We start from the raw sequence: 23,384 nt of genomic DNA on the forward strand, positions 1-23,384 counted from the left end.
TCCAAATGCAGTATTAATCACATAAATGTAACTTTCATACATTTGCCAAACACTGTGACCCCCCCACCACCACCACCCACTACAATATAATACATCCAATTAATACATTTCAATTTTTTCCTCTGTACACGGCAAAGATTTGCCATTTTCTGAGTAGCTTCCATACAAATCCCGAAGCTTTACTACAACAGGCAAACAGATTTGCACTAAATGTCAAACCAAGATTAAAAAAAAAAAAAAAAAGCGGGCACGAGTACGCTACTAATCTCAGTCTCAATCATGCAGCTGCATGCCACAAATACCAAACTATTATACAGCATAGCTCCCGTAGTCATGTGGGCCACTTTATGCACCAGCACATGACTTTTTCCTGCCTCACTGATCATCGGGCTCCCCGAGGGGTAATCCACTTCAAGGAGCTTCCCCTTAACACGAGCTCCTTAACAGCAGCAGTCTGGCGGGCGCTTCTCCTCGATAGTTTGACAGCTCCAGCTCATTTCACACCAGCAAACTTCCTGCCTGAAGTCACATGACTGAACGCTGGCGTGGTGCTGCTTGCTGCAGCGCGGAAGGAAGAAGGCAGCTTGGGTTGAAACTGTAACCCGCTATGAAAACGTCCCCAAACGGCACGGAAAACTGAGGAGGGCTGATTGTTAGGACAACGGAGACACTGGACTGGGATGCTGGAGTTATCCGGTGCAGAAAAGTGTGAGTGATTTGCGGTGACACGAGTTGTAACTTTGGTCATTACGTTTGTGGATCAGCAGACTGTGTATGGAGGAAGTTAAAAGTTTTGTAAAAGAGGGAAGGCTTTTAGTAAAACACGGGATGTGAATGCACGGATCGGAGCTTCATGAAAAAAGACTAACATAAGCTGCTCATGGTTAGATCAGGTGTTTCTGACTGCACATTTTTAGTCTATGGGTTTGCAAAAGATTTGCAAATCAGATTTTTCTGCCTTTTTCACAGCTTTTGCCCAACTGGCTATCATGAGATATTAATTAAATATGCTTTAGATGTACAAAAAAAAAAAAAACAGCCAAAACATAAAAAGAAAGAGAAGAAAAGATTGTTTATGTTTCAAAGCTCTGAGCCCCTAAGGATCCTTTCTGTTTCAAAGCTGTTGTTACCCCATCTGTACACTCACTGTGTTGCTCTCACTACAATTACAAACATTATTTAAATCTTTTGTTGAGGAGAAGGACCTTTGTGAACAAGAGTGGACATTTTGGTATTTCTGCTCCCGATCTGACTTTTTTCCTGCCTCTGAGCCTGGATATCGTCATTGATATACTATCAGAGTCTACCTACTTTAGGCCAGGAAGCAACAGACCCTAGAAGAAGGCTTATTTCCTTGCTTTCGGTTACTCCTGTGGCAAATATATTCACAATAATAATACTGTTACAATGACTCAGTGTCACTGAGCTCATGGCTAGTCATGATCTTTATACCAAAGCTACAGAGATACAAGTGTCATTAATTTCTGTACCTATAATCTATAATGATTTTTTTATTTTTAAACAAGTATCCCTATTTCCTAATTATATAGGATTTTTTAGGTCAATATGAATAGCAATATTTGTTTATTTAAAAATCTGATATATGGGTGGATTTTTTTTCAGCCCCATGAAACAGTCCTGTTTTTCAAAATAAGCGCCATGACCCAGACTGACTAACTTCATATTCCTCTGTATTAAAATGGAAGCTTTGCTCTTTATTTAACTATTACCACATTGAATTGTGGTATTGAAGCTCCATTAACTAAGATTTTTCACTTGATGATGGCTTTTGCATTGACAATGCCTTCTTTATTCACACACATGCTTAACTAAGGGTGAATACACTCAGATTTGAGTGAACTTCCTGGTCAAGTTTTCTGTAATGGGAAACGCACCATGGTTGAAGGGTGTTTCGGGTATTACAATGCCGGCATCGATATACTTGCTAATAGCCAATATCGGCCCCACCAATATATCAGTCAGGGTCTACTTGGCAACCTTTTCATAAGTCACTAGTTCTCAAACATTTTCTATTACAATCATCAACAATATAAGAATATATCATTCATTTTGCTCTATATTCTTGCCACCTGGTTGTCTTTAAGCCCCATCAGGAGGCCAGTCCTGCACACTGAGAACTGCTTCTGTAAGCTAATCAAATATAAATGCATGCTTACACAGACATTAGTTTCTTTAGGGGAGCTTTCAGATCAATACTTATGAAAAAATGATGTGATCTTTTTTTCTTTTTCTTTTTTTTTAGATTTCTCAAACTTGTGCTCTAAGTGCTGGAACAATAAAATGGAAATCTGAGGATTGAGTTCTGTTTAATCGTGTTTCAAGATTTTAACATCTTCCTTGTGGGCATGCCTTAGCTGTGTGAATAGTATCAAGTCAGTCCTTTGTGCTTCACAAAATTCCTCCCCGGACTCTGTTTTATGTCTTTCACCTCAGTGCTTTTAACATTTTTTTTTTTACAGCCTAATGCGTGTGGAGAAGTTGGAGTAAATAGGACACCGCATTAAAACAGGACAGGAACGCATCTGTAGTCCAGATGAAGTGCTTGCTGATAGCAAGTGAGAGTGCTGAAATGCTCTTCTACTGGACTGACTTGGAATTTCAGCAGAATATCCAGGAACAGTATGGAGCGTCTCAAGAGGAAGGCCACGGGGTAAAGTTGAAGAAAGCTGTATTCAGCAGACACTCTGCATGTGCTTTTGAACTTGTTTCCTGTATGTGTTAGAATGAGTTGATCATTTGCTTTTTTTTCTCTCCCAGTTTCCGGCCTTTGAGGACAGCATCAGCACTCTGTTTGCTCCCATCATCATCTCCTTCAGCACCATGGTGACAGAGGCTGACAGCTACACATCTTTCACGACAGAAAACAACCACATCTACGTACTACACCAGGTAGCACCCACCATACACAGAAAAAACTGTCTTCACCCCCTGCACAAGTTCCTAAGTTATCTAAAAATTGTGCCATGACTCTAATTTCTTTTGACCTTGTTTGAAGATTTCTGATCTGTAAAGCAATCAGGCTTCAGTAACAGCACAATCACCTAAATGCAGGCCTTTGTCTCTGTGAAGCAGCATGTTTTATCATGTGAGTCTTGTTAAGGCTTTATCCTCCTGCCGCGCACGATGCAGTTTTCGAGTCCAAGCACTTGACATGTTTCAGGTCCACTCAGCGTCAGCAGCCTTTTAGCTCTTTCTTGTGTAAACCCTTTATCGCTTAAAGAAATCAAAGAGCAGAAGACAACCGCCTTCACTTTATTTTCCAGCTCATTCATTCGCTTGGGGCAAAAACACATTTATTAGGGTATTTTGTGTCTACAGTTTGATGAGTGCCTGTACATTGCTGTGAATGGAGACGGCGAGGAAAAGGAGGAGGATCTAAGGAGGAAAATCTACGTGATGAATAAGATGATTGAAGTTTTGTTTGGCATGGTGACCCTCAGTGGGAACCTCCTCAGGAAAGAGTAAGACATTTTGTCTGTTTATCATTGGCTTTTAATACAGCATGAGGTTTAGTATGAGCGTATGTTGCTTGTCACCAGACTGCGCGCCCGGGACACGGAGCAAAGGCTGAGACTGTGGAAGCATCTCCAGAGTCTGCTGGAGACCTACAGCCACCTCCGAGAGAATGATCAGAGCTTCTTAGTGGAGGTGTGGTTCCTTTTCACTTAGTACAGATTAGAAAATAGACTTTTTCTTTCTTTTTTTTTTTTTAAAAAACTCTTTAATATCTTATTTAAAAATCACCATCATCACTCTGTTAGGCGGTGGAGAGGCTGATCCACCCCACACTGTGTGAGCAGTGCATCGAATTCCTGGAGCGCCGTTTGGTTCAGCAGATCAACAGCAGCGTAGAGAGAGGAGGAGAGGAGGTGCTGCATGCCTTCATCCTGGTTCACACCAAACTGCTTGCTTTCTACTCCAGGTACAGATGTTTCTATAAACCTGTCACATTATTTTTATAGCTTACACCCTTCCTCGTATATCACTTGTACTTACAGTTCATATACATACCTTTTTTCATTTTTACAATTCAACATGGTAATGGCTACAACCATCTCCTATTTCTTTCTAGTCGCAATGCAAGTATACTCAGCACCTCAGACCTCCTGGCCCTCATCATCATGGCACAGAATATATATCCTAGCAACGTGGATGTGGATGACCCAAGTCCAGAGGTACAAAGTGGTGACAGCCTCTCAAACAGCACCGACAAAGCATGTTGTTACTGAGTGTTTATTCTCTCTTTCTGTGCACTTTGCCTGAAGGATATTGATAGTACATCTGGTTCTGGCCATGAAAGTTTTTACACCCCAGAGCCCTCACCTACAGACAAAGACTCAAGCAGTTCAGGTGGGTTGTTGAGTAGAGCTTTTGTGTTCAGATCATCAAACAGATTTTAACAGACAAGGATAAAACCGAGTAGATACAAAATGCAGATTCCTACTTCTCAAACTATCATCTGTATCTGTGACCAGATTAAGTCATATTAAGTGTGCAGAGCATGTTCCTCGTCATTTGTTTCTTTTTTTCTTGTTTTTCGCCTCACCAGAAAAGCCAGTGAGGGGAAGCACTCCTGTGTTTGAGTTTGTAGACCCAGACATCCAGGTGAGAATACATTTGAAAACAAAGTAAACAGCTTTCTGTTTGTGTGTTACCCTGACACAATGGTGACTTTAAAAAAACACTGTATTCAGATGGCAGAGGACAGCTTGAGTACTCTAGAAGTTTGTCCACCTGATCCAGCAACCCCTCACAGAGTCTTCTTAGAGGTCTCGCAAAAAGATGGCCTCTATCCCATGATGCCTCACTCCATGTACTGTCTCCCACTGTGGCCTGGCATCACACTAGTGCTGCTAACTAAGGTTTGTCAATACCGACAAGCAATGTGTGTATCAGTGACTCCATATGAAGTCACGTACAGTCTATATGTACAGTAATGTGCTTGTTTACAGTATGTGCGCACAGACATATTGTGGTTTTGTGGCCAGTAGGGGGAGTATTTTTGACTTATTTGGAGATACATTTATTTAACCTCTGTGCCATGAAGTGTTCACCGCATCTAAATATATTTTTGCTTTTATATTTATCTGTGTCATCTGTGTCAGTTTCCACACAGTGGAGTAGCCATGTCTGTGTATACATTTTTGGAAGCCTTCGCCAAACTGGAGAAGCGCTTAAATGAAGGCCAAGGAGGTTCCACAAGAGGCCAGCCTATGCATGAAGTGCGCAGCAAGCTGGATAAATTCCTTAAAACCCTGGCACTGAATGGGATACAGGTTTGTTTTTGTGTGTTGTTGTGCTTTTGCGTTGAGTGGCTGTATTCTTCTACACTTCCTCAGCATTTGTCTGCCTTTGCCACAAACACCCAAGTCAAAAAACTGACTTTAAAATACTAATTCCTTTAATCCTCCTTTGTTATCACAGAAACACAGAATGTTTGCACATGTTTCAATCAAATCTTTTTCTCTTTTTTTTGTCCTTTCTTCTTCTAACCAGTCCTCACAGTTGCAAAATGTCTGGACCGAATTCAAAAACCGGGCCTTCTCCAGAGGAGGGCCTGGGTTCAGCAGAGAGTAAGTCTCTTACCGCCCTCTGCTGGCCAAATGACAGCAAGACAGTTTGATGACCCTGTGAGGCTTTAAATGTCTGTTTATGTTGCAGTCTTATCCCGTGGTGCAAGAACATGAAGACCCAACTGTGTGGCATATACCGACAGTGTTTTCTGTCTGACTCTGGACCAGACGACACTCCTCGTCGTCTCTCCCCTGGCCTGCAAGAACGGGCCCAGACCATGGTGCAGTGAGTGTCTGTCAGCTACTATTTTCGTTGTTATATTTTAGGTTTGCCAACTTGACTTCATTTTTTTTATTTTGACACTGTGCAGCCTCGTCCTTCATTGTTTTCTCTGTATCCTCTTTGTCTTCCTATCTTCTTCTTTGTCTCACTCTCTAAGGGAGAAACTGATGGACTGGAAGGACTTCCTGTTAGTGAAAAGCAAGAGGAACATCACCATGGTCTCATATCCTCTCAGTGCAGCAACTCTGTGATGTCCTGTTTTGTCTAATTTCTGTGCAATTGTTTTCTACAAAGCAGAATTTGTAATATTTGTAAAAGTATATTTTGTATTTTTATGGTTTTTAACAACATGCATACACTTAAAAAACCCAAAAAACAAACCCATTGTTATGCTGAGCGTATTAATCTTAACTGATTAATCTCACTTACCTGGAGGATTTCCCAGGCCTCATCCATTTTATCTGTGTGGACCGATCAAGCGGACAAATGATAGCGCCATCACTCAGCATCACAGAGCGGACCACGTCTGAGCTGGGGAAGGGACCAGTGGCTCAGTATATCAAAAACAAGGTCACTAAAACTAGAACTACATCTTATTTATTTTGGGGTAAAGTATAGAAGTCAATAGCCCCCTCGTCATTTCTTTCTATTTTGCTGGGAAAATGGGAAATGGGTTAATTGATTTATTGGAATGTGTCCAAACATAGATGGAAATAGAGTATATCAAGCATCTTTATTCTTCAACACAGCCTGAACCTTCCTAAGCAAGCTTTTAAGTAGTCCTCAGGAATAATTCTCCAAGCTTCTTGATGGACATCCAAAGCTTTTCTTTGGCTGCCTTTCTCCTTTTTGCTGTCAAGATGATCCAACAATAATGTTGAGGTCTCAACTCTGGGGAGGCCAATCCATGGCTAACAGTGTTCCATTGTGTGTTTTTTCTACCCAGTTATGCTTTTGCTGTATGGGCAGTGTGTTTGGGATCTTTGTCATGCTGAAAATTGAAGGTGTTGGCAATCAGATGGTATTTCATGGTGGATCAAAATCTGACAGTACTGTCTGTGTTCATAGCTCAGTCAGTTTTGACAAAATCCCATGACAGAGCCTCCACTGTCTTTTACAGATAACTGTAGACACTCGACTGTTCTACGTGTCTCATCTCTGTACATATTGATGATTATTTGAACAAAAAATTTCAAATTTGAATTTCTCACTCCATAAGATCTGTTGCACTACTTCAGTCAATTTCTCTCTTCAATGAACAGTAGACCTAATGGTCAGATGCATTTCTCAGTTGTTGTGTCAGGTTTTTGCAGGAATGTTTTCCATTTCTTAAGGGTATGACTTTCACATACTGTTCATCTGCTGTGTTTTAGGCCTGCCATTTCTTTTTTGTCCTTCACTTGTTCAGTTTTCAGTTACATTTTTAAGCATATGACAAGTTTTCAGCTAATAGCTTTTTGGGAATCACATTGTTGGTTCAAAAATACAATTTTATGTCTATCAAGCTATCTCATCTTTGGCATTTTTCCTAGACTCAACTAAAGAAATGTCAGCAAACTGTGTGTTTGTGGAACAGGCTGCTAAAGGTAAAGTGCCAAAGGTAGTAAGGAATTTGAAGTAAGCCTTTTGCTAAGTTTTCTGTTACGTCTAGACACAACATTAATTCTTCTTTTGTGTTAGGTGCCTTTTTTATATCACTCTGCAAATGGTCAGGTGCAAGGACTGAACTGAAAATTGGTGAAAAGGCAGGCAATATCAAAGAAAAGCTTTGAAAGACCTTCAGAAAGCCTGGAGACCTATTACTCAAAAAATGACAAAGTCTGACTTCTTGGAAGCAAAATATGAAGAACTGAGAGGTGGCTCAAGATTTTCGCACAGTGTATAATGTCAGTTTATAATGATTTCTCACTACGATTGTTAGCCAAACTGGCAAATAATTACTGTACATGATCAAATGATATTTGTACACACCGAAACCTGTGAAACTGTTTTACACTTGACATCTGAAGTCAAACATGTGCAGATAGTTTTGCTTTATGTGTGGTGGTAAGTTTATATGTCGACTGTTTCCTAGTGTTTGTGATAAATTAGGCCAGCTATCTGTAGCCTCATGTTCATCGTACATTAGGCTGTGCATAAGACAGTGTGTGGATAATCACAGTATGCATATTTTTGTCATTTCTTTTTTCTAATCCATACTGAAGATGTGGAGCCTGGTCAGCACAACACGGCACTATCTTCAGAAGGGTTACTCCACTCTAACATTACGTGATGGAGATTTCTACTTCTGCTACTTTCTCTGGTTTGAAAGTGAAACTGTAAGTCACTGCTATACTTTGTTCTGTTATCCATAAAAACAAATTTAACAGCCTGAAACAGCAAAAAAGCCTATAATTCAATTTGTATACCTCTTCAATCAGGGCTTCAAGTTGGAGGCAAAAGACATACCCACCAAGCCCGATGACTCCGCCCCTATCGGGATGCTTGCTCAGAATTACTACAGGTAACCAACCTGGTGTGATAGAAATATTTTTCTTTAATTCGTTCTCCTGACTAAACAAAGCGATGCGTGTTGCAGGAAGCTGATTCGGTACTATAGTAAGAATCACCCGGGCGAGACAGTGAAATGCTACGAGCTCCTAACAGTTCACCTGGGAGTCATCCCCACTGAGATCATCCTCCAGCACTGCAGGCAGCTGGCAAGCAAATTATGGGAGCCCTCACGCAACCCACTGCTGTAGACAGACCCACACTCTCACAGTGGGTCAGAGTAGCCAAGAACAAAAAAAACCAACTCTTATTTTACATGGTGTGTTCCGCATCTGTTTCATTGTCAGTGTATTTTTGTATTGTGTTTAAAATCCTAAGACCCAAAATTATTTATTTGAAAGCACTTTGATTTCTGATTAGATAAATCAAACCCCACTGTGCACTGTACACACCTCGTCTTTTATGAAGCATGTTCCACTTCCTAATTTTTGGGTATTTTAATATGTTCTTAAAAATATGTATTTGACTTATTTCCTATTTATTATTAATCTAAATATTTGTATCGTTTTACTGAGATATTATTTTTTCTTTTTAAAATTTGTGGCTGATTTTTTTTTTTTTTTTTTTTTTTGGTTTGTTTTTAAGAAATGCAGCTATTGTCCCTTTTTTTTGCCTTTACTAATGGCAGTGTAATAAGATGTATGAAGGAAACATAGTAATAGTAATTATGGTTTTTCTGTCTGAATAAACGATAAATAATTTTTGAGAAAAAACAATCAGTAGTCTCACATTCTTATGTTTTATGTTTATTAAATTGTTGTAAACTCAATTGAAATAGTACAGTGTGAACCTAGACCATCACACGTTTCTGTGTGGTAGCACAATTTAGCTTCTCCTATCAGAATTACAGAACAGGATCCAGTGATTTAACATGTTCATTGAATTGTAATGAGAAAAATTAGCCTCTACCGTCAGTTGGAGTTAAATGTGCTCAGCAATCAGTTAACCACATGATGCTGTGAGCATTTTAGAAGTCAGTCTGCAGTGTGTAGGGTTCTTCAGTTCTGTATATCACCAATCTTTGACTCATACCCCTCCCGTTAGGTCAGTCACTACTCCTGCAGCCACCAGGTCCTTCAAGAAGAGTTTTTCAGCAGTTACATCATGCACCACCTGGATATAATGATAGGGGAAAAAAATGAGTCGAAGCATGAAGCTCAGACGCCTCCTTGCCGCTGCTTTGGTCATTAAGCTAAACTTACTTGAGACTTCATTGTGTCCATGCGTATGGCCTCATAATAATGAAGCCTAGCCTCGGGGTGCTGCATGTCATACCCAAACCCAGCCAGGCTTACCTGGTCGCACATCTGCAAAGCCATCACCACTCCAGTGGCACCAATTGTTGGCAATATGTTCTTGGGGAGGAAAAAAAAAAAAACGACCTGTGACGTAGTTTGCAACATAAGAGTTCAGTCCCGTTTCTTTAGAATTACTCAGCATAATAGCAAAAGCCCTCCTAGCGGTTGTGAGTTTATGATTTTAAGTGAAAGTAATTTTGTTATTTGCCCAATTATTAATGTCCACAGATTATTCATTTATACATAGAAACTCACATTTCTCTGGTTCAGTTCATATTTCTCTATAACTTGGCCCGTCTTGTGAATAATCTCTGGGTGGACGATCTTGAAGCTCTCTGGTGTCAGGGGGATATGATCCACAACTTCCTTCCAGAACCACATTTTAGACCAGAAGCTCTATTGAAAAATAAAAATAAAAGGAGATATAGGGTGTATATGTATGGTATAGTGCCATTGCTACATGACTTTCTGTGATGCTTGTGTGTGTAATATGCCCTTTCCGTGTGCAGTGGAGGATCTTGTGATGTGGCCTTACCAGAGGTTGTTTGGTGATGACAGAAGTAAGCCAGTCTAAATCTAGGCTCTTAAAGACCACCACAGCAAATATGCTAGTCTTTCTGTACTCATTTGAGGAGTGAGGTGCTCCCTCTGGGTATGTGAGGCGGATGGTTGTCCTCGAACCAACATCTCTCTCAAAGCCGTGCACCGGAGCATTATTCAGTCTGGTAACACAGATGGAGCCTGTGAGATGACGACCATCACAACGGTTTAAAAATAGGCGCCATAGTCTGTCTTTCCGCTGGTGTCCACTTGACACAGGAATGCATACCTGATAATGATGTCATACTGATCTATATGTGATCCAAGATGGCTCCCATGAAGAATCCCTCCACTACCCACCACCACGCATCGCGTGCAGCTGCCTTCTCTCTTCAATGATGGAGGCAGGCCAGGTTGAGGCAGAGAGGCGAGCGCTACAGCGAGATGCTGTTCGATGCCCTGAAACCCAAGAGGAGGAGACAGACTCCATGGCTCACGCCTCTCCTGCTGTACAAACACGGGGATGTCTTGGAGGCCAACAGGACAAGACAGGTGCTTGAGGTGGTTTAGACACCAGCGAGGCAGACAAGGTCCTGCCAGCAGAGAAGCTGACCGATTTAGTACGGCCTGAACAGAGGGAAAAACATTTAAGCTGAAAGAAAGGGAAAGAAACCATCTCAAATGCTTGCCAAGATGTACAAAGATGCATCTGTACCATATCTTTGGGTTGTTGATAGTCATCTCTGATAGATGCCACTTTGTCCGAGGGGAGATAAGCAGGAATCAGAATAGCCAAATAACATCCGATCAGCAGCATCAGGCTAAAGAAAAGGTTCTCCTCTCTTTACAGCAGATTGTTTGTTTTTTTTAAATGCAACAAAATATAGTGTTAGTTATAAATAGCACAGATAACAGGCCCACAAAGGAAATGCAGTACTACAGATGTGCATCACCTGTTGAGAAAAACATCTCTGGAGTCAGTCTTTGGGACCACTTTCTTCCTGTGAAGTCTTGGTCTTGGGGTTGCCGCTTCTGCAGCCTCAGGCAGCTGCTGAGAGCTGTCGTCCAGGTCTGCTACACTCAAGTGATTTAGCGTTACCATGGCGCTCGTACTTTCACCTGAAACACACACAGTGCTGAACTCACGGCAGTGAACATAATCTCCACTTTATAACAGCAACGTCACGAACTAAACTCTTTCTATGGAAGATACAAACCTCTGTAATTATAGACATTAGAGTAAATTTAACTGAAAATTGTGAGCGTACACTCTTTTAAAATGGTTTTTACACAGTAAAGAGCCAAGATCAACATCAATTTGAGCAATATAAGCAACAGTACTCACAGCCAGGATGATAAAAGACAAGCTGATTGTTAACTGTGTCCTTGCCTGAGCTCCATGGGTGAGAGGAGAGGAGAAGGAGAAGAACATAACAACATCTATTGTTATGTTCTGCTAAAATGGCTGCTGCTGCTTCCTATCTCTCTGAACTCTGTCACTTCCTTCAGAGTCACTGGTTAAACATTAACATGTCACTCATTTGCAAACATTTCTGACTGAGTGGGACCAAGTGAGTGTGTGTGTCTATACAATTAAAATCTGCACAAAGACATTATGTGAAAGGGGGAAAGTGTCAGACATGGTAAATACAACACTGAAGTACACCTAAAAGATTTTAAGCACTAAAAAGGAGAAGTGTTTGTGCAGCTGCTACACAACCCGTTATCAAACAGCCCTGTGTCATGTACTGTATGCAGACAAAGGCAGTTGATTTACAAAATCCATGCCCTTTGCTGATTTATCTTTCCGCTGCCTGACTCTCTCAGGTAAAAACAACTAAAGACCCTCCCCCAGTGCACACTGGTCCTACCTGCAATTCTGGATGCAGTTTATCAAAATTAACCAAACAAAATAACAGACTGAGTGACCAATCGACATATCACTTGACAGTGATCAAACCTTTATAAATAGCATAATCCCTCAAACCAGCATGTTTATGAGAGGAATATTGAAGTAAAAGAGAAGGGCATACTGTGGCAGCTACAGGAGGGAGTAAACCCAGGAGCTTATGCAGTGAATATACCCTCTGTGTAGGACATGCCTAAAGGGTCTAAAGTGTTTTTCTGTGTGTGTGTGTGTGTGTGTGTGTGTGTGTGTGTGTGTGTGTGTGTGTGTGTGTGTGTGTAGCATGTTTAGATATCTTTGTGAGGACCAAAAATTGGAATTCTACTATAGCTGTGGGGACAAAATACCCGTCCCCACAAGCTTGAAGGCATTTTTGAGACTCAAAATGTGGTTTTAGTGTCACATTACAATTAGGTTATGGTTAGGTTTAGGCATTCATTTTTGATGGTAAGGGTTAGGGTAAGCGACTAGGGAAAGCATTATGTCAACTAGATGTCCTCACTAGGATATGAAGACAATTGTGTGTGTGTGTGTTTTGGGGGGTTGTGTGTTTGTGTGTGTGTGGGCATGACAGAGGAAGAGAGTGAGCGAGAATGTAGGACTGGCAAGTACACGGCAAAGTACACACACACCTGTTTGTTGGAGTAACACAATGTCCCACCATGAAGTCACTGAAGTCACTGAAGCCATCAAGCCACTGTGCCCAACAGCACTTCTCTATAAGTTGTATGATCTGACAGTTTTATTCTATTATATTTTAGATTATTGAACATTTAGTTGTTCAATATTACTATATTATTATTGTATTTTTGCATATTTTACCCCAGGGATGGAAAAGGTTGCACAGTGGGCCGGTGTGATGGACCATGAGACAGGACAAGAAGAGAAAACCCAGGTAGGTAAAAGCTTTATTCCTGCTGTGGCTTTTGCAGTCATTCTCCTGTTGACTCCTAAAATGATAATCTTTTGACACCTCCTCTCTCTCTCTGCCAGCACAGACAATATAATGTATTTTTCTGTTGTTAACACAATATCAAAATTCCAAAAAGTTCTTAATGAGAAAAATTAAAAACATATGAGTAAGTGTTGCAGGTGTAGTGCTTGTTTGACATTAAATCTGATAACTAATACAAAAATGTGACTATGAACAACACATGAGAGGCATTTTATCTGAAATGTTTCTATTGCTATGGTCAAGCCTGGTTTGCACTATGCTGTGAATTTGTTTTGACATTAACACTGTCATTCCCGGCTCTCAACACCCCATAGCTTGCTTGGCACCGCTGCTTCCAAAGCCAACATTCCCTCGCTGATCTAGGTTTTCAAACTGTGTTTGTTATTGTTCCCGTCATCTTGCAGGCAGATGAGAGAACGGGGAGAATCTCATCGGACCTGTGCAGCGAGAGTTTGGACCTGAGTGCAGAACAGGATAACTCAGAGCTGGGCAAAAGAAACAAGAAGACCAAAAAAACATTCATGCCCAGGCTGTCTGTGGAAATGCAAGTGGTGAGAATGATTTTCAGAAGCTGTGTCTTCATGTAAGAGATGTATAAAGTGAACCTCTGCCTCTCCTGCTCCTCTGTGTGTCTGTGTGGACAGATAGAGCCTGTGGATACTGCAGAATTCATGAACGCAGCCAGTGAGTGCAAACTGGATATCATAGACAGGTATCTGGCAGATGGTGGGAACCCAAATGCCCACGATGAGGTAGGGCTCTCCCTGCATCACAGTAAAACATGAATAAAATATAGCATGCCAAAATTTCAGCTAATAATATATTTACATTTGCCAGCTGAAGAGGACAGCACTCCACCGCGCCTGCCTGGAAGGACATGCTCCAGTTGTCCAAATGCTTTTAGGAAAAGGAGCTGATATCAACTCCAAAGATCAAGTAAGACGTGTGTGCACGCTGTAGGTTTGTAAAGATGATGATGGGATTGAGTGAGATTATCTTCTCAAACTAAAGCTCCTGGTTCTAGTGACCTGATGCCTGCACTACTAATGGGATGGGATGGGGGGGGGACTCCTACTGTGTTTCAGCTGGGCTCTGGGGCCATACACTGGGCCTGCAGAGGGGGAAACCTGACGGTTGTCGAAGTCCTGAAGAGCCACGGGGCTGATCTTAATGTTAGAGATAAGGTAAATGTGAATTTTAGTGGGCTCTGCATTTGCACCAGACCACAGTCAGCCTCTAATTGAACATGAGTTTGCACACATTCCCACAATCTCAGATTATATCATTGTCTGTACTGCAGTTGCATAGCACACCTCTGCATGTTGCCACGAGAACAGGCCACACCTCTATTGTGGAATACCTGCTGTCTTGTGGGGCCTTAATCAACTCCAGGGACAGGGTAGGTGGCAACTCCACTCCACTTCTGTGCTTCATGACCTCTACAGTTTATTTAAGTCATTAACAAAAATGCTTTTTTTAAAACCTGGTTTTAGGAAGGTGACACAGCCCTGCACGATGCAGTGCGTCTCAACAGATACAAGATAGTGAAGCTGCTCATAGTTGCAGGAGCTGACACAAAAATAAAAAATCATGTGAGTTTTTTTTTTTTTTTTCATCTTTAATTCTCATTAGTGTGCAGGTTAGCATGGGTGTGAAAATGTAAAGAACCTGGTTCACAGGACGGTTTTGATTTCCATATGTGCAAATACACAGGTAGTTTGGTTATCTCATAATAAAGTAAGACAATGATGACAGTTTGCTTTTTGATTCATACGAAAGGCAGTTTTGATCCAAGTCAAGAAATGTAGTTCAGCACCATCTCATAAACTGTCAGACTGGTGCATTGTTTTTTGTTTTTTTTGGTTGGGTTGTTTTTTTAAATGAGCAAGATGTAAGGTGTGATCTTCAGATGTGCTTCTGTTTTCTTTGAACAGTGCTTGCAGTTTCCTGTCTTCACGCTAAGATATTAACACTGTGGTGCATATGACATAATCACAAGTGTCACGTTCAGTTTCATGCCAGTGTCACACCTATTCATCTCTTTAACTTTTGCTAATTTGCAAACTAAAGGGACCAGGCCTCCACCGCCTTACACACACAAACCACTAGGATTTTTAAATCTAAGCATTATATTTGTTATTACACTATATTGCCACTATTTTAAAGCATATTTACTGCCTGCATATTAAAAGCTAACATGGTTTTTGCTCACATCTCAACACTCTGCATGCTACCTCAGTGGTAACAAAGTGACAGTGTGATTACAGGAAGGACTGACAGCAGTGCAGCAGGTAAAACAATGGCAGTTTGACATCGTGGAGACCCTGCAGAGGCTTGAGAAACTAAGGAAGGTGGGAGTACTGTCGCCTTCTAACAACTCAGGGGAGGAGTGAACAGTGCAGCACAAAGCTGTGCATCTGTGCAAGGATCACCTCAGTTTACATTGCAACTGAGTGGTTACAGTTCTGCCACATTTAACTAAAAGCCAGCAGATATCCTGGGATTGTTGAGGCTCTCAGTGAGCTAAAATCCACCTGGTTGATGATCCACCCTTAACTCATATTGTATATTCTTTCTATATCACTTTCTATGAGCATCTGCCTCAGGTTCTCTCTATATAAATATATTCTGTACTTCTATGTAATGCTGTGTAAATGATATTTGCATCTGCGTTTCCAGGACGTTACTGTAAAACCTCTAAATCAGTCTGAAAATATCAGTTGGGAATTAACATTAATATTGAAAAGTATCTGCTTATTTAAAACAGTAAGAAAACAACTCACAAGTGAAAAAAACAAAGCCAGCCTCGGGATTTTGAAACGAGGTTTAAAAGTGCTTAATATTGTTACGAACACTCTGAATATTTCACATCTGATTTGGGATGCCTTTGAAAGTTAAATAAAGCTGACAGAGATAGGGACTGTGTAAAAGTTGTTTTTGAATATACATTAGAGGTCCTTTTTTTATTGAGCCAGTGGGCCAGGCCAGAGAACGCATTAGCCCTGTGTTTGAGACGCCAGCTGACAACAGCAGAGATGATGGGTATGCCTCCCGCTAAAGTCAGAGATTCAGCAGGAGCTCAGCAACATATTTTCCTTCTATCATCAGAGGCTCAAATGTTCCTGAGGGACATTTGTCATTCACGCTGGGGAAACAATTTGCTGCTCTGCTTATACTGTAGTCTTTTAAGTACAGTAGCATATTCTGAAAATAGCCAGCACAGCTTCCTAAACAAATATTGTGGTACTGCTGTATTTCTCACAGTGCTGGTGTAAAATGTTGTTTTTTCATGTATCACTGTGCTTATTGTAGGCAGTGCATCAGATAAACTATCACACACAGACACATTTCCTGTTAAAAGCAATGCTGTGTAACTGTCAGGGACACTGGGGAAAACATACCACAACCAATAGAAGGTTATTCACACCGTGTGTAAGTGTTATAGTTTTATTTTGTCGACCTAATCTTAGCACGGCTTTTGCTAATCTGTGTATATCAAATGACAGTTTTAGAAAAGTGATTCTTTTACTTTTTGAGGTTTAATGTTCTCAGCTCTTTGTGAGTTGCATGCTGCTTTGTTGCGAGTTAGGGCTGGAATGATGTACCGCGAGAAAGAGGGGGGTGGGGAAGCTGGAGATTTTCCCTCTGTGTTGTTGCTATGGTGGAACCAAAATCCAGTGGAACCTGTTTGTGAGTGAAATGCAAACATCTCTCCCATAATTTACCCTTTACGTTAGAATCCCTGAGAAGCTATGAAATAAAAACTAAAGCATTTCCTGTTTCTTTGTTCAATTCAAATACTGTGACACTCAATGAAAAACACGTTTCGCTTTCAGCAAAAAGATCTTTATTAAACACATCCACTGGTTGCCACCTCTGTGAGACTTATTCCAGGAACGTTACAGGATATTGTGCAACAGTTTTCTCTGAGAGCACTCAAAGCAACATTAAATCGTTACTGAACAAAACCTAAGAACCGAAATGATGTTTTCCAGGCAAGTGAAAATCTGGGCAGGCACACTTTTAAAGCACCATTTGTTTCCATTTGGAAAAGGATGTGTGATTCGAGTGTATCCAGTTTCACTCAGGCAGAAGTGTGGAAGCAAAGAAGGCTTGAGGAAGTGTTGTGTCTAATGGAAAAGAAAAAGAAAACCCTCTACGAGATCTGCAGCATATTACACTGTTTTCACACAGTTCAACCCTTAAAGTGTGTTTTATAAAGTGGTACTAATGCATTCACTGTACTGCTGTCTTTGTGATTGTACTATCCACCGTGCTGCCATACCAAAGGGGTGTTCAAAGCAACAATGCAAGACTGTGAACTGATTTTCTCTACACTCGATAACTGGAAATGTGTTAAACCATGCTCGAAACATCAGACATATTTAAAGCAGAATCTGATTTCAATTCCCTGTTTAATCTGCAATTTGTTCGTACTGATTGCTCTTTATTATTCAGGAAAACATGACACTTGACTGTTCTGGAGTTCAATAGCTGTATCTTCTGTCTGTCTTTGGTTGAAGCGCTGTGTAGGCAACCCTAGACAAACCATCTCAACAAATGCTTTTTAAGGCCTATTAACTGTTCAAGTACACGGAAATAATCAGAAATCACAGGTCAGCTGTGATCAGCTATAAAGGTTAATAATAAATTCTTAACACGTTCTTTAACTACACTGTTTTAAATAACGCAGTAGTACAATTTTCCACCTGACCAATAATTCATTCCAGAGGTCAAACCAAACACAGTCACAGACGATGACTAGCTATACATATCACAAAAGGACTACACACATTACAAAGTGAAATATATATCTGATTTATAAATCATTCAATTTGCTGCCTTGTTTAAGATTTAGGTCCATAATTGAGTGCATTTAGTTGTGATTTCCACTGAAAATGTGATGCGTTGATGGGAGACAGGACTTGCAACTGATGAGAGCTAAAACCTCAGCACCAGGTTAGCAATATGTCTCGGAGCAATGGAGTCAAGAAGGGAAAGAGAGGGCGTTGTGCGTCTTTTGTTTTTTTTAAAATCAGACAACCTTGAACTACACTCTTGCACAAAAATGTCTTTAAGGCAAATGTGAATACTGATTTTCAAAAGGGGGAAAGTGGAAAAATTGATCCCTTTTTTTGTAAAGTTAGCAGCAGGATTTTCAGTTGAGGGACTCTTAAAGGCGGCCATTGGAGTGTTCTCAGAATCATTTACATTCACCTCGTTTCGTCAGCGCGCTGTGTGTGTCTTTTTCCACCCGTCAAACATGTTGAATGCTTTTCCTTTCTCATAACACCTTTACAAAGCCAATTAAAAATTTTTTGAAATGGTGCATTGTTTAGATCTGTGTTTTAGCCCTCGGTCTTTGTGACTGGCTTTGTGGGCATGCTGTCATGAATGTGAATCATGTTGCTGCCATGCTCTTGCACATGCAAGCACGTCCTTGTGCATGTGAATGTGAAGAACAAAAGCGGACCCACTTATAAAAGCACTGCTAGTGGCACCACTAGTTAAAAATTCAAAAGGTAAATTTAGGTTTCACTTTCTTGTAATAGCTTGCACCTTTTTAAGGTGAATTAATTCCACCTATAGAATTAATTTACAAACTCTTTAAAGAACCAGATGTCTCAATTTTCATGGTTTGATAAAAGAAGGCTAAGTATTCTGTAGGAAAGACAAAAAGACGATGTTCAGAACACCGGAACAGCAGCATTCACTGTATTCATAACTTGAAGTTAAAGGTGTGCTTTATGGTCTTCATATTTCATGTCAGTCTTCCAGAAAGTCATTATTTGGTCAATTTGCATGTGGATTCCAAGCCTCTGTTGAAGCAGAGCAAGGATCATGCATAACAAGAAAAAAAGTCATGGTAAAAGAAGAGATGAAGACATTGAGAGAAGAGCTGGGGAAACATATTCAAGTACAATCCCTGACGCCCTTTCGGATGGTGTTGGAACCTTGAGTGTGATTGTGTCCTTCAGGGTTGTCAAAGCGCCAAGCTGTGAGCATTGGAGGCTGAAGCCTGTGCACGATGCACCACTCCTGGACACTTTTCTCTCTTCAGCAGCTTGTGGTTTTGAAACAAGCCTTCATTTCGTGGAACACCATGAGTTCCATCTGGGAAAGTCAGTAGCCCTGGAGGGACAGACAGAGGACGCTAAGACGCTATCACAGAGAGAGAATACTGACATCCTGATGGACAGACTTACCATAGCCTTCAACACGCCCGTCTTTGAATTCCCCTTCAAACTTCATGCCGTCATATCGACTGAAGACACCCGTGCCATGAAATTTTCCGTGTGCAAATTCGCCTTCGTATCTGAAATGGTGAAAGTAAAGCATGAGTTTATTTTTTAATCAAGTACAAAATTTATTCTCTTGTTGTTTCCACTCTTTTTGTTCACACACCTGGATCCATCTGTAAAAAGCAGTACACCAGAACCGTGGAAGAGTCCATTCTCAAACTGACCGCTGTAACAGGTTCCATCCTGAAACTTGAGCTGGCCATCACCATGTCTCCGACCTGGAAAGTTCCACAACATCAAAGTGAGCAATGGCAGTAACTTCAAACAGAAGATACCATTCACTTGTGAGGAATCTAATTAAAATCAACCACCAGGTCTGTTGTGGTTTATTCCTACATAACAAATTGTAACATACTGATGGAAAACCGAGCCTACCGTTTGAACTTACAGTGTGGCCGAGGGATTTAAATTCACTTTTACCGTAGAGGTACTTCTCATGTCACATGAGTTAGTACGTGCCTGGATTTAAATACCCCTCCACCCTTGCTCAGAGAAAGGTTTACTACTGTCCCATCTGCCTCCTGTGCACTCAGAATTACAGCAGTCTAATCCAGCAGATTTTTAGCAGGGATTTCTACTTTGGGATCCAGATTGTGAAAACAGTCAAGGAATGTACTTGCACTCCCCTCCTAGAAGCCTGTGATCCACTACTGAAGCTTATAATCACATCAGAGGGCACACACCTACAACTGGTTTAATCCACAAAAGCCACACTAAAAATGCAGGTAGAGCAAAATTTGTTGAATACAATAGGTTAAGTTGTGTTGTTTTTATGTAAAAGCAGCTGAAAATCATAACAAACCAAATGACAAGAGAAAATTACTCTGGGATTGTCTTATTCCTAGCATATTGGCGTAGTTTCTCAGAAGCAGCTGACAGAGGACACTAAGATTTCCAAAACAGGTCCAAAGTCTAATCCAGACAAAGCCAGAGCTAGCAACTCAGTCGCTGCTTGTCTTGGGTTACCAGTGCTTGCTAATTGGGATTTGACTTAATAGCTTGAGCTTGCATGTCACTATATGTAGCATCACTGTATGTGTGTTAGAGAGATTTAAAACAGAGCAAGCATCCTGTGATATTTTAGACAGGTGAAAATTTGGACAAAGATGTTTTCCCCACAGCTTCATGATAACCCTGCCTTTGGTACTTTCCTGCTATTTCCCTGTAATAACATTATTTATGTAAATACAAATCACTTACAAAGCTCCCTGTTATGTGTACTCTGAAGTTAAACATCCAGCACAGATGGGTGAACATCAAGTCCAGTGAGGCAGCTTACTTATTACCTTATCTAATGGATGCTGCTTTAGCTGATGCTTTATAATTTACTAAAATTATTTAAAAGTTATTGAAATATCTGGAAACATGCAAGGAAATATACAGGTCTAAAAAGCTTGAAAGTTAGTATTTGCTGTGCCCAACACAACCTGAACTCTCTTAGACAAGCTTTCTTTCCTAAGAGAGCAATATCTCTCCAGGCCTTTCAAAGTTCTTATTTGGGGGTTGCCGGGTCGGCTACCTTTTGTTCTGTTCTCTGTCAAAATTATCCCACATTGCTTTAATAATGTTGAGGTACAAGCTCTGGGGTGGCAAATCCACAAGTAATAGTGCTTCATTGTGTGTTCTTCTATCCAGGTATGCTTTTACTGCACTTCCAGTGTGCTTGTGATCATTGTCATGCTAAAAAAATAAAGCCCTTGCCAATCAGATGCTTTCTAGATGGTACTGCATGGTGGATTAAAAAAAGGATATCTTTGGTATTTTTTGTAGATTCAACTAAAGAAATGGGAAGAAATTGTGTTTTTGTAACAGGCTGCTAGTAATAAAGTGCCTAATGATACAATTTAAAATGGTTTTTTTTCACCTGTTCTGTGGCTTAATAAAAAAAAAGAAAAAAACCATTCCTCTGAAAATGGTCAGTTACCAGAGCTGGACTAAAAATTAGTGAAAAAGCAGCAGAAAAACCTTAAATGGCTTTTAGAAAGTCTGGAAAGCTATTGCTCAAGATTACTTTAAGAAATTACAAAATAGTCTGGCTTTTAGAAGCAAAACAAAAAAATGAGGAGTGGCTCAAGAAATTTACAGATTATTGTACAAACTAATACCACTATAATACCATGGACCTGTTCCTTTGGGGAATGTTGTTATGTGTTCAATTTTTGCGGGCTGTAACCTGAATCCAAGAATACCTCATCCAGACTTCACAGAACAAGGACTCAACAGACTTTTCAATTGTGCTGATATCTCACCTTTCTCTAAGCTGATAGCTAAAGCAACAACACCTTGGAGACATATTCTAAACACACTACCATAGCTACAAGTGACAGCCTGTCTCCCTTGTATTAACATAAACATGTTTGGACATCCTGTAAGCTTTCTTTAAAACTGAAAAGTGGGATTGTCTTGCCTTCTTTCCACTCGCCGTGGTACTCTTCCCCACTAGCATAGGTGAAAGATCCTCTGGTCAGAGTCATGGTTTTCCTGTCAGCACACAAACACACTCTGAGTCACTCTGTGACTGAGTTAAAAACGCACACACATATACTCATGAGTAGAAATTCCTTTTGGGATTATTAGTCCCTCTGTCTATGGAATGGGAAAGTAATTGCCTCTTTGGTACACACATATACTGTAGGGTTGGAGACCTCAGTCATAAAGCAGACGTGATGAAAGCAGAACGCTTCTAATAGTCTTAAAGGATAAACTTACTATGATGATCTTTTTCTTTAATCAGTCATATTTAGTAAAGAAAGACAAATAAATGCATTATCTAGCTTCTATTACAACCTCTAGACCTTAAAGCCTTAGAAAGCTTTCCAATTTCTTTAAATAGTAGGGGATTATTTTAACTTCATACGCTTCCTATAATTAAATAGCTCACGGGGGAGGGGAGCTATTTGATGCACTATATGAAGGCTAATAATCAAAAAGGCTTTATAAAAAGACAAAGGCAAGTCACATCTGATCCCATAGCTGCAAAAGCACAACTCTGATTATAATACAGTGCATGCTTGTAGTGGTGACGCTGGGATATGCCCAGTTGTGAGGAACGCCTTTTACAAAGGTTCAGACCCTGGAAGCGTTACTGTAGCATGGATGCAGACATACACCAAAGATGATTGCTATTTAATGGTTAATGACGCTCTTTCTTTAAAAGAAATAAATGATAATGTGTACAATGTACAATGAGAGTGAGGTGTAATTTCATCCGTGATGTCAAACGAATAAATAATTGATCACACCAACACTGAAACGTTGTTGGAAATATCCAACTTAGGTTGCCAATATGTTCTGAGCAGTGCAGTTTTCACTTACATAACATGTTGCTGAAAAGGCTGTCGCTTTTAATGACAAAGCCTAGGTAGATCTGATGTAACCTATATCTCATCTACAAGGGGGGAAAGGCTGCACACCCGTTAACGCTATAATTTACCTGCAGACTACGTTTGTCGTCTCTGAAGCATGGAAACCACCGTGCAAGAGCGGAGGGGCGTAAAAATATGAAAACACCGGCTGAGAGACGTTTGTCGCATTCAGGTCCTCCTCGTAAGCTTGATTGAAGCAGTTGTGCCAGACACGCTTTGGAAAAAATGCAAAAATCGTCATTCTTTTGGATTCATTTGTTTGCACGTTGAATTTATAAGGTGCGAAATTCCCATGTTTTATTTTTTAAACCCTATTTGGTTGCTATCAAATGTTTTGTTGTTGTCGACTTTCTGTTGGTGGCCACCCTTCCGCTAAGTTTTAATAATTCCGGCAGCACGTGAACGTAGCATTACAACGCCGTTGGCATAGTGTGCTGCAGGTTACAGACAGTGGCAGACATATTTATCATAGAATGATGCTGGGCATTTTTCTGAAGCTGTTTAATTATTTTTGTCATTATTGTCGGCCAATGCTGTGTTTTATATAGGACCAAACATGCTATTACTACTAATACTACTAATTCTTACTATTTTTTAAAATCTGATTAAGATGTCGGGATTTTATTTTAGTTAGATGGTCAAACTCCCTGT

General features: G+C 40.4%; 4 protein-coding genes across 5 annotated transcripts; 2 read left to right on the forward strand and 2 right to left on the reverse strand.

The window, feature by feature from the left end:
- The first annotated feature begins 371 nt into the window (after positions 1-371).
- hps1 (HPS1 biogenesis of lysosomal organelles complex 3 subunit 1) lies at positions 372-9,009 on the forward strand. Of its 2 annotated transcripts, none has more exons than XM_063491505.1 (18): positions 372-708; positions 2,481-2,671; positions 2,779-2,910; positions 3,340-3,482; positions 3,561-3,669; positions 3,783-3,943; positions 4,094-4,196; positions 4,287-4,371; positions 4,571-4,626; positions 4,716-4,883; positions 5,127-5,297; positions 5,518-5,594; positions 5,683-5,820; positions 5,975-6,039; positions 6,242-6,387; positions 8,022-8,135; positions 8,238-8,320; positions 8,396-9,009. In XM_063491505.1, exons 2-18 carry the CDS (start codon positions 2,555-2,557, stop codon positions 8,556-8,558), a joined length of 2,031 nt encoding a protein of 676 aa, XP_063347575.1. In that variant the 5' UTR covers positions 372-708; positions 2,481-2,554; the 3' UTR covers positions 8,559-9,009. The 2 variants fall into 2 exon arrangements, with proteins under 2 accessions (XP_063347575.1, XP_063347576.1); XM_063491506.1 differs by lacking the exon at positions 372-708 and adding an exon at positions 2,280-2,393.
- A 223-nt stretch (positions 9,010-9,232) lies between these two features.
- On the reverse strand, positions 9,233-11,629 carry st3gal7 (ST3 beta-galactoside alpha-2,3-sialyltransferase 7). Its single transcript, XM_063491813.1, has 8 exons — positions 11,551-11,629; positions 11,159-11,324; positions 10,921-11,047; positions 10,495-10,832; positions 10,201-10,387; positions 9,921-10,061; positions 9,570-9,722; positions 9,233-9,480 (listed from the first exon to the last, which is right to left on the reverse strand). Exons 2-8 carry the CDS (start codon positions 11,305-11,307, stop codon positions 9,394-9,396), a joined length of 1,182 nt encoding a protein of 393 aa, XP_063347883.1. The 5' UTR covers positions 11,308-11,324; positions 11,551-11,629; the 3' UTR covers positions 9,233-9,393.
- A 1,311-nt stretch (positions 11,630-12,940) lies between these two features.
- Positions 12,941-15,530, forward strand: ankrd2 (ankyrin repeat domain 2 (stretch responsive muscle)). Its single transcript, XM_063492211.1, has 8 exons — positions 12,941-13,006; positions 13,471-13,617; positions 13,711-13,818; positions 13,904-14,002; positions 14,152-14,250; positions 14,367-14,465; positions 14,560-14,658; positions 15,334-15,530. The coding sequence occupies exons 1-8, from the start codon at positions 12,941-12,943 to the stop codon at positions 15,457-15,459; spliced, it is 843 nt and encodes a 280-aa protein (XP_063348281.1). The 3' UTR covers positions 15,460-15,530.
- Positions 15,531-16,901: 1,371 nt separating this feature from the next.
- Positions 16,902-22,999, reverse strand: morn4 (MORN repeat containing 4). Its single transcript, XM_063491745.1, has 5 exons — positions 22,802-22,999; positions 21,776-21,849; positions 19,472-19,586; positions 19,273-19,382; positions 16,902-19,198 (listed from the first exon to the last, which is right to left on the reverse strand). Exons 1-5 carry the CDS (start codon positions 22,972-22,974, stop codon positions 19,050-19,052), a joined length of 621 nt encoding a protein of 206 aa, XP_063347815.1. The 5' UTR covers positions 22,975-22,999; the 3' UTR covers positions 16,902-19,049.
- Between the last annotated feature and the right edge of the window lie 385 nt (positions 23,000-23,384).

The sequence above is a fragment of the Pelmatolapia mariae genome, linkage group LG13, assembly GCF_036321145.2.
Source record: "Pelmatolapia mariae isolate MD_Pm_ZW linkage group LG13, Pm_UMD_F_2, whole genome shotgun sequence".
In the NCBI taxonomy this organism is placed as follows: domain Eukaryota; kingdom Metazoa; phylum Chordata; class Actinopteri; order Cichliformes; family Cichlidae; genus Pelmatolapia; species Pelmatolapia mariae.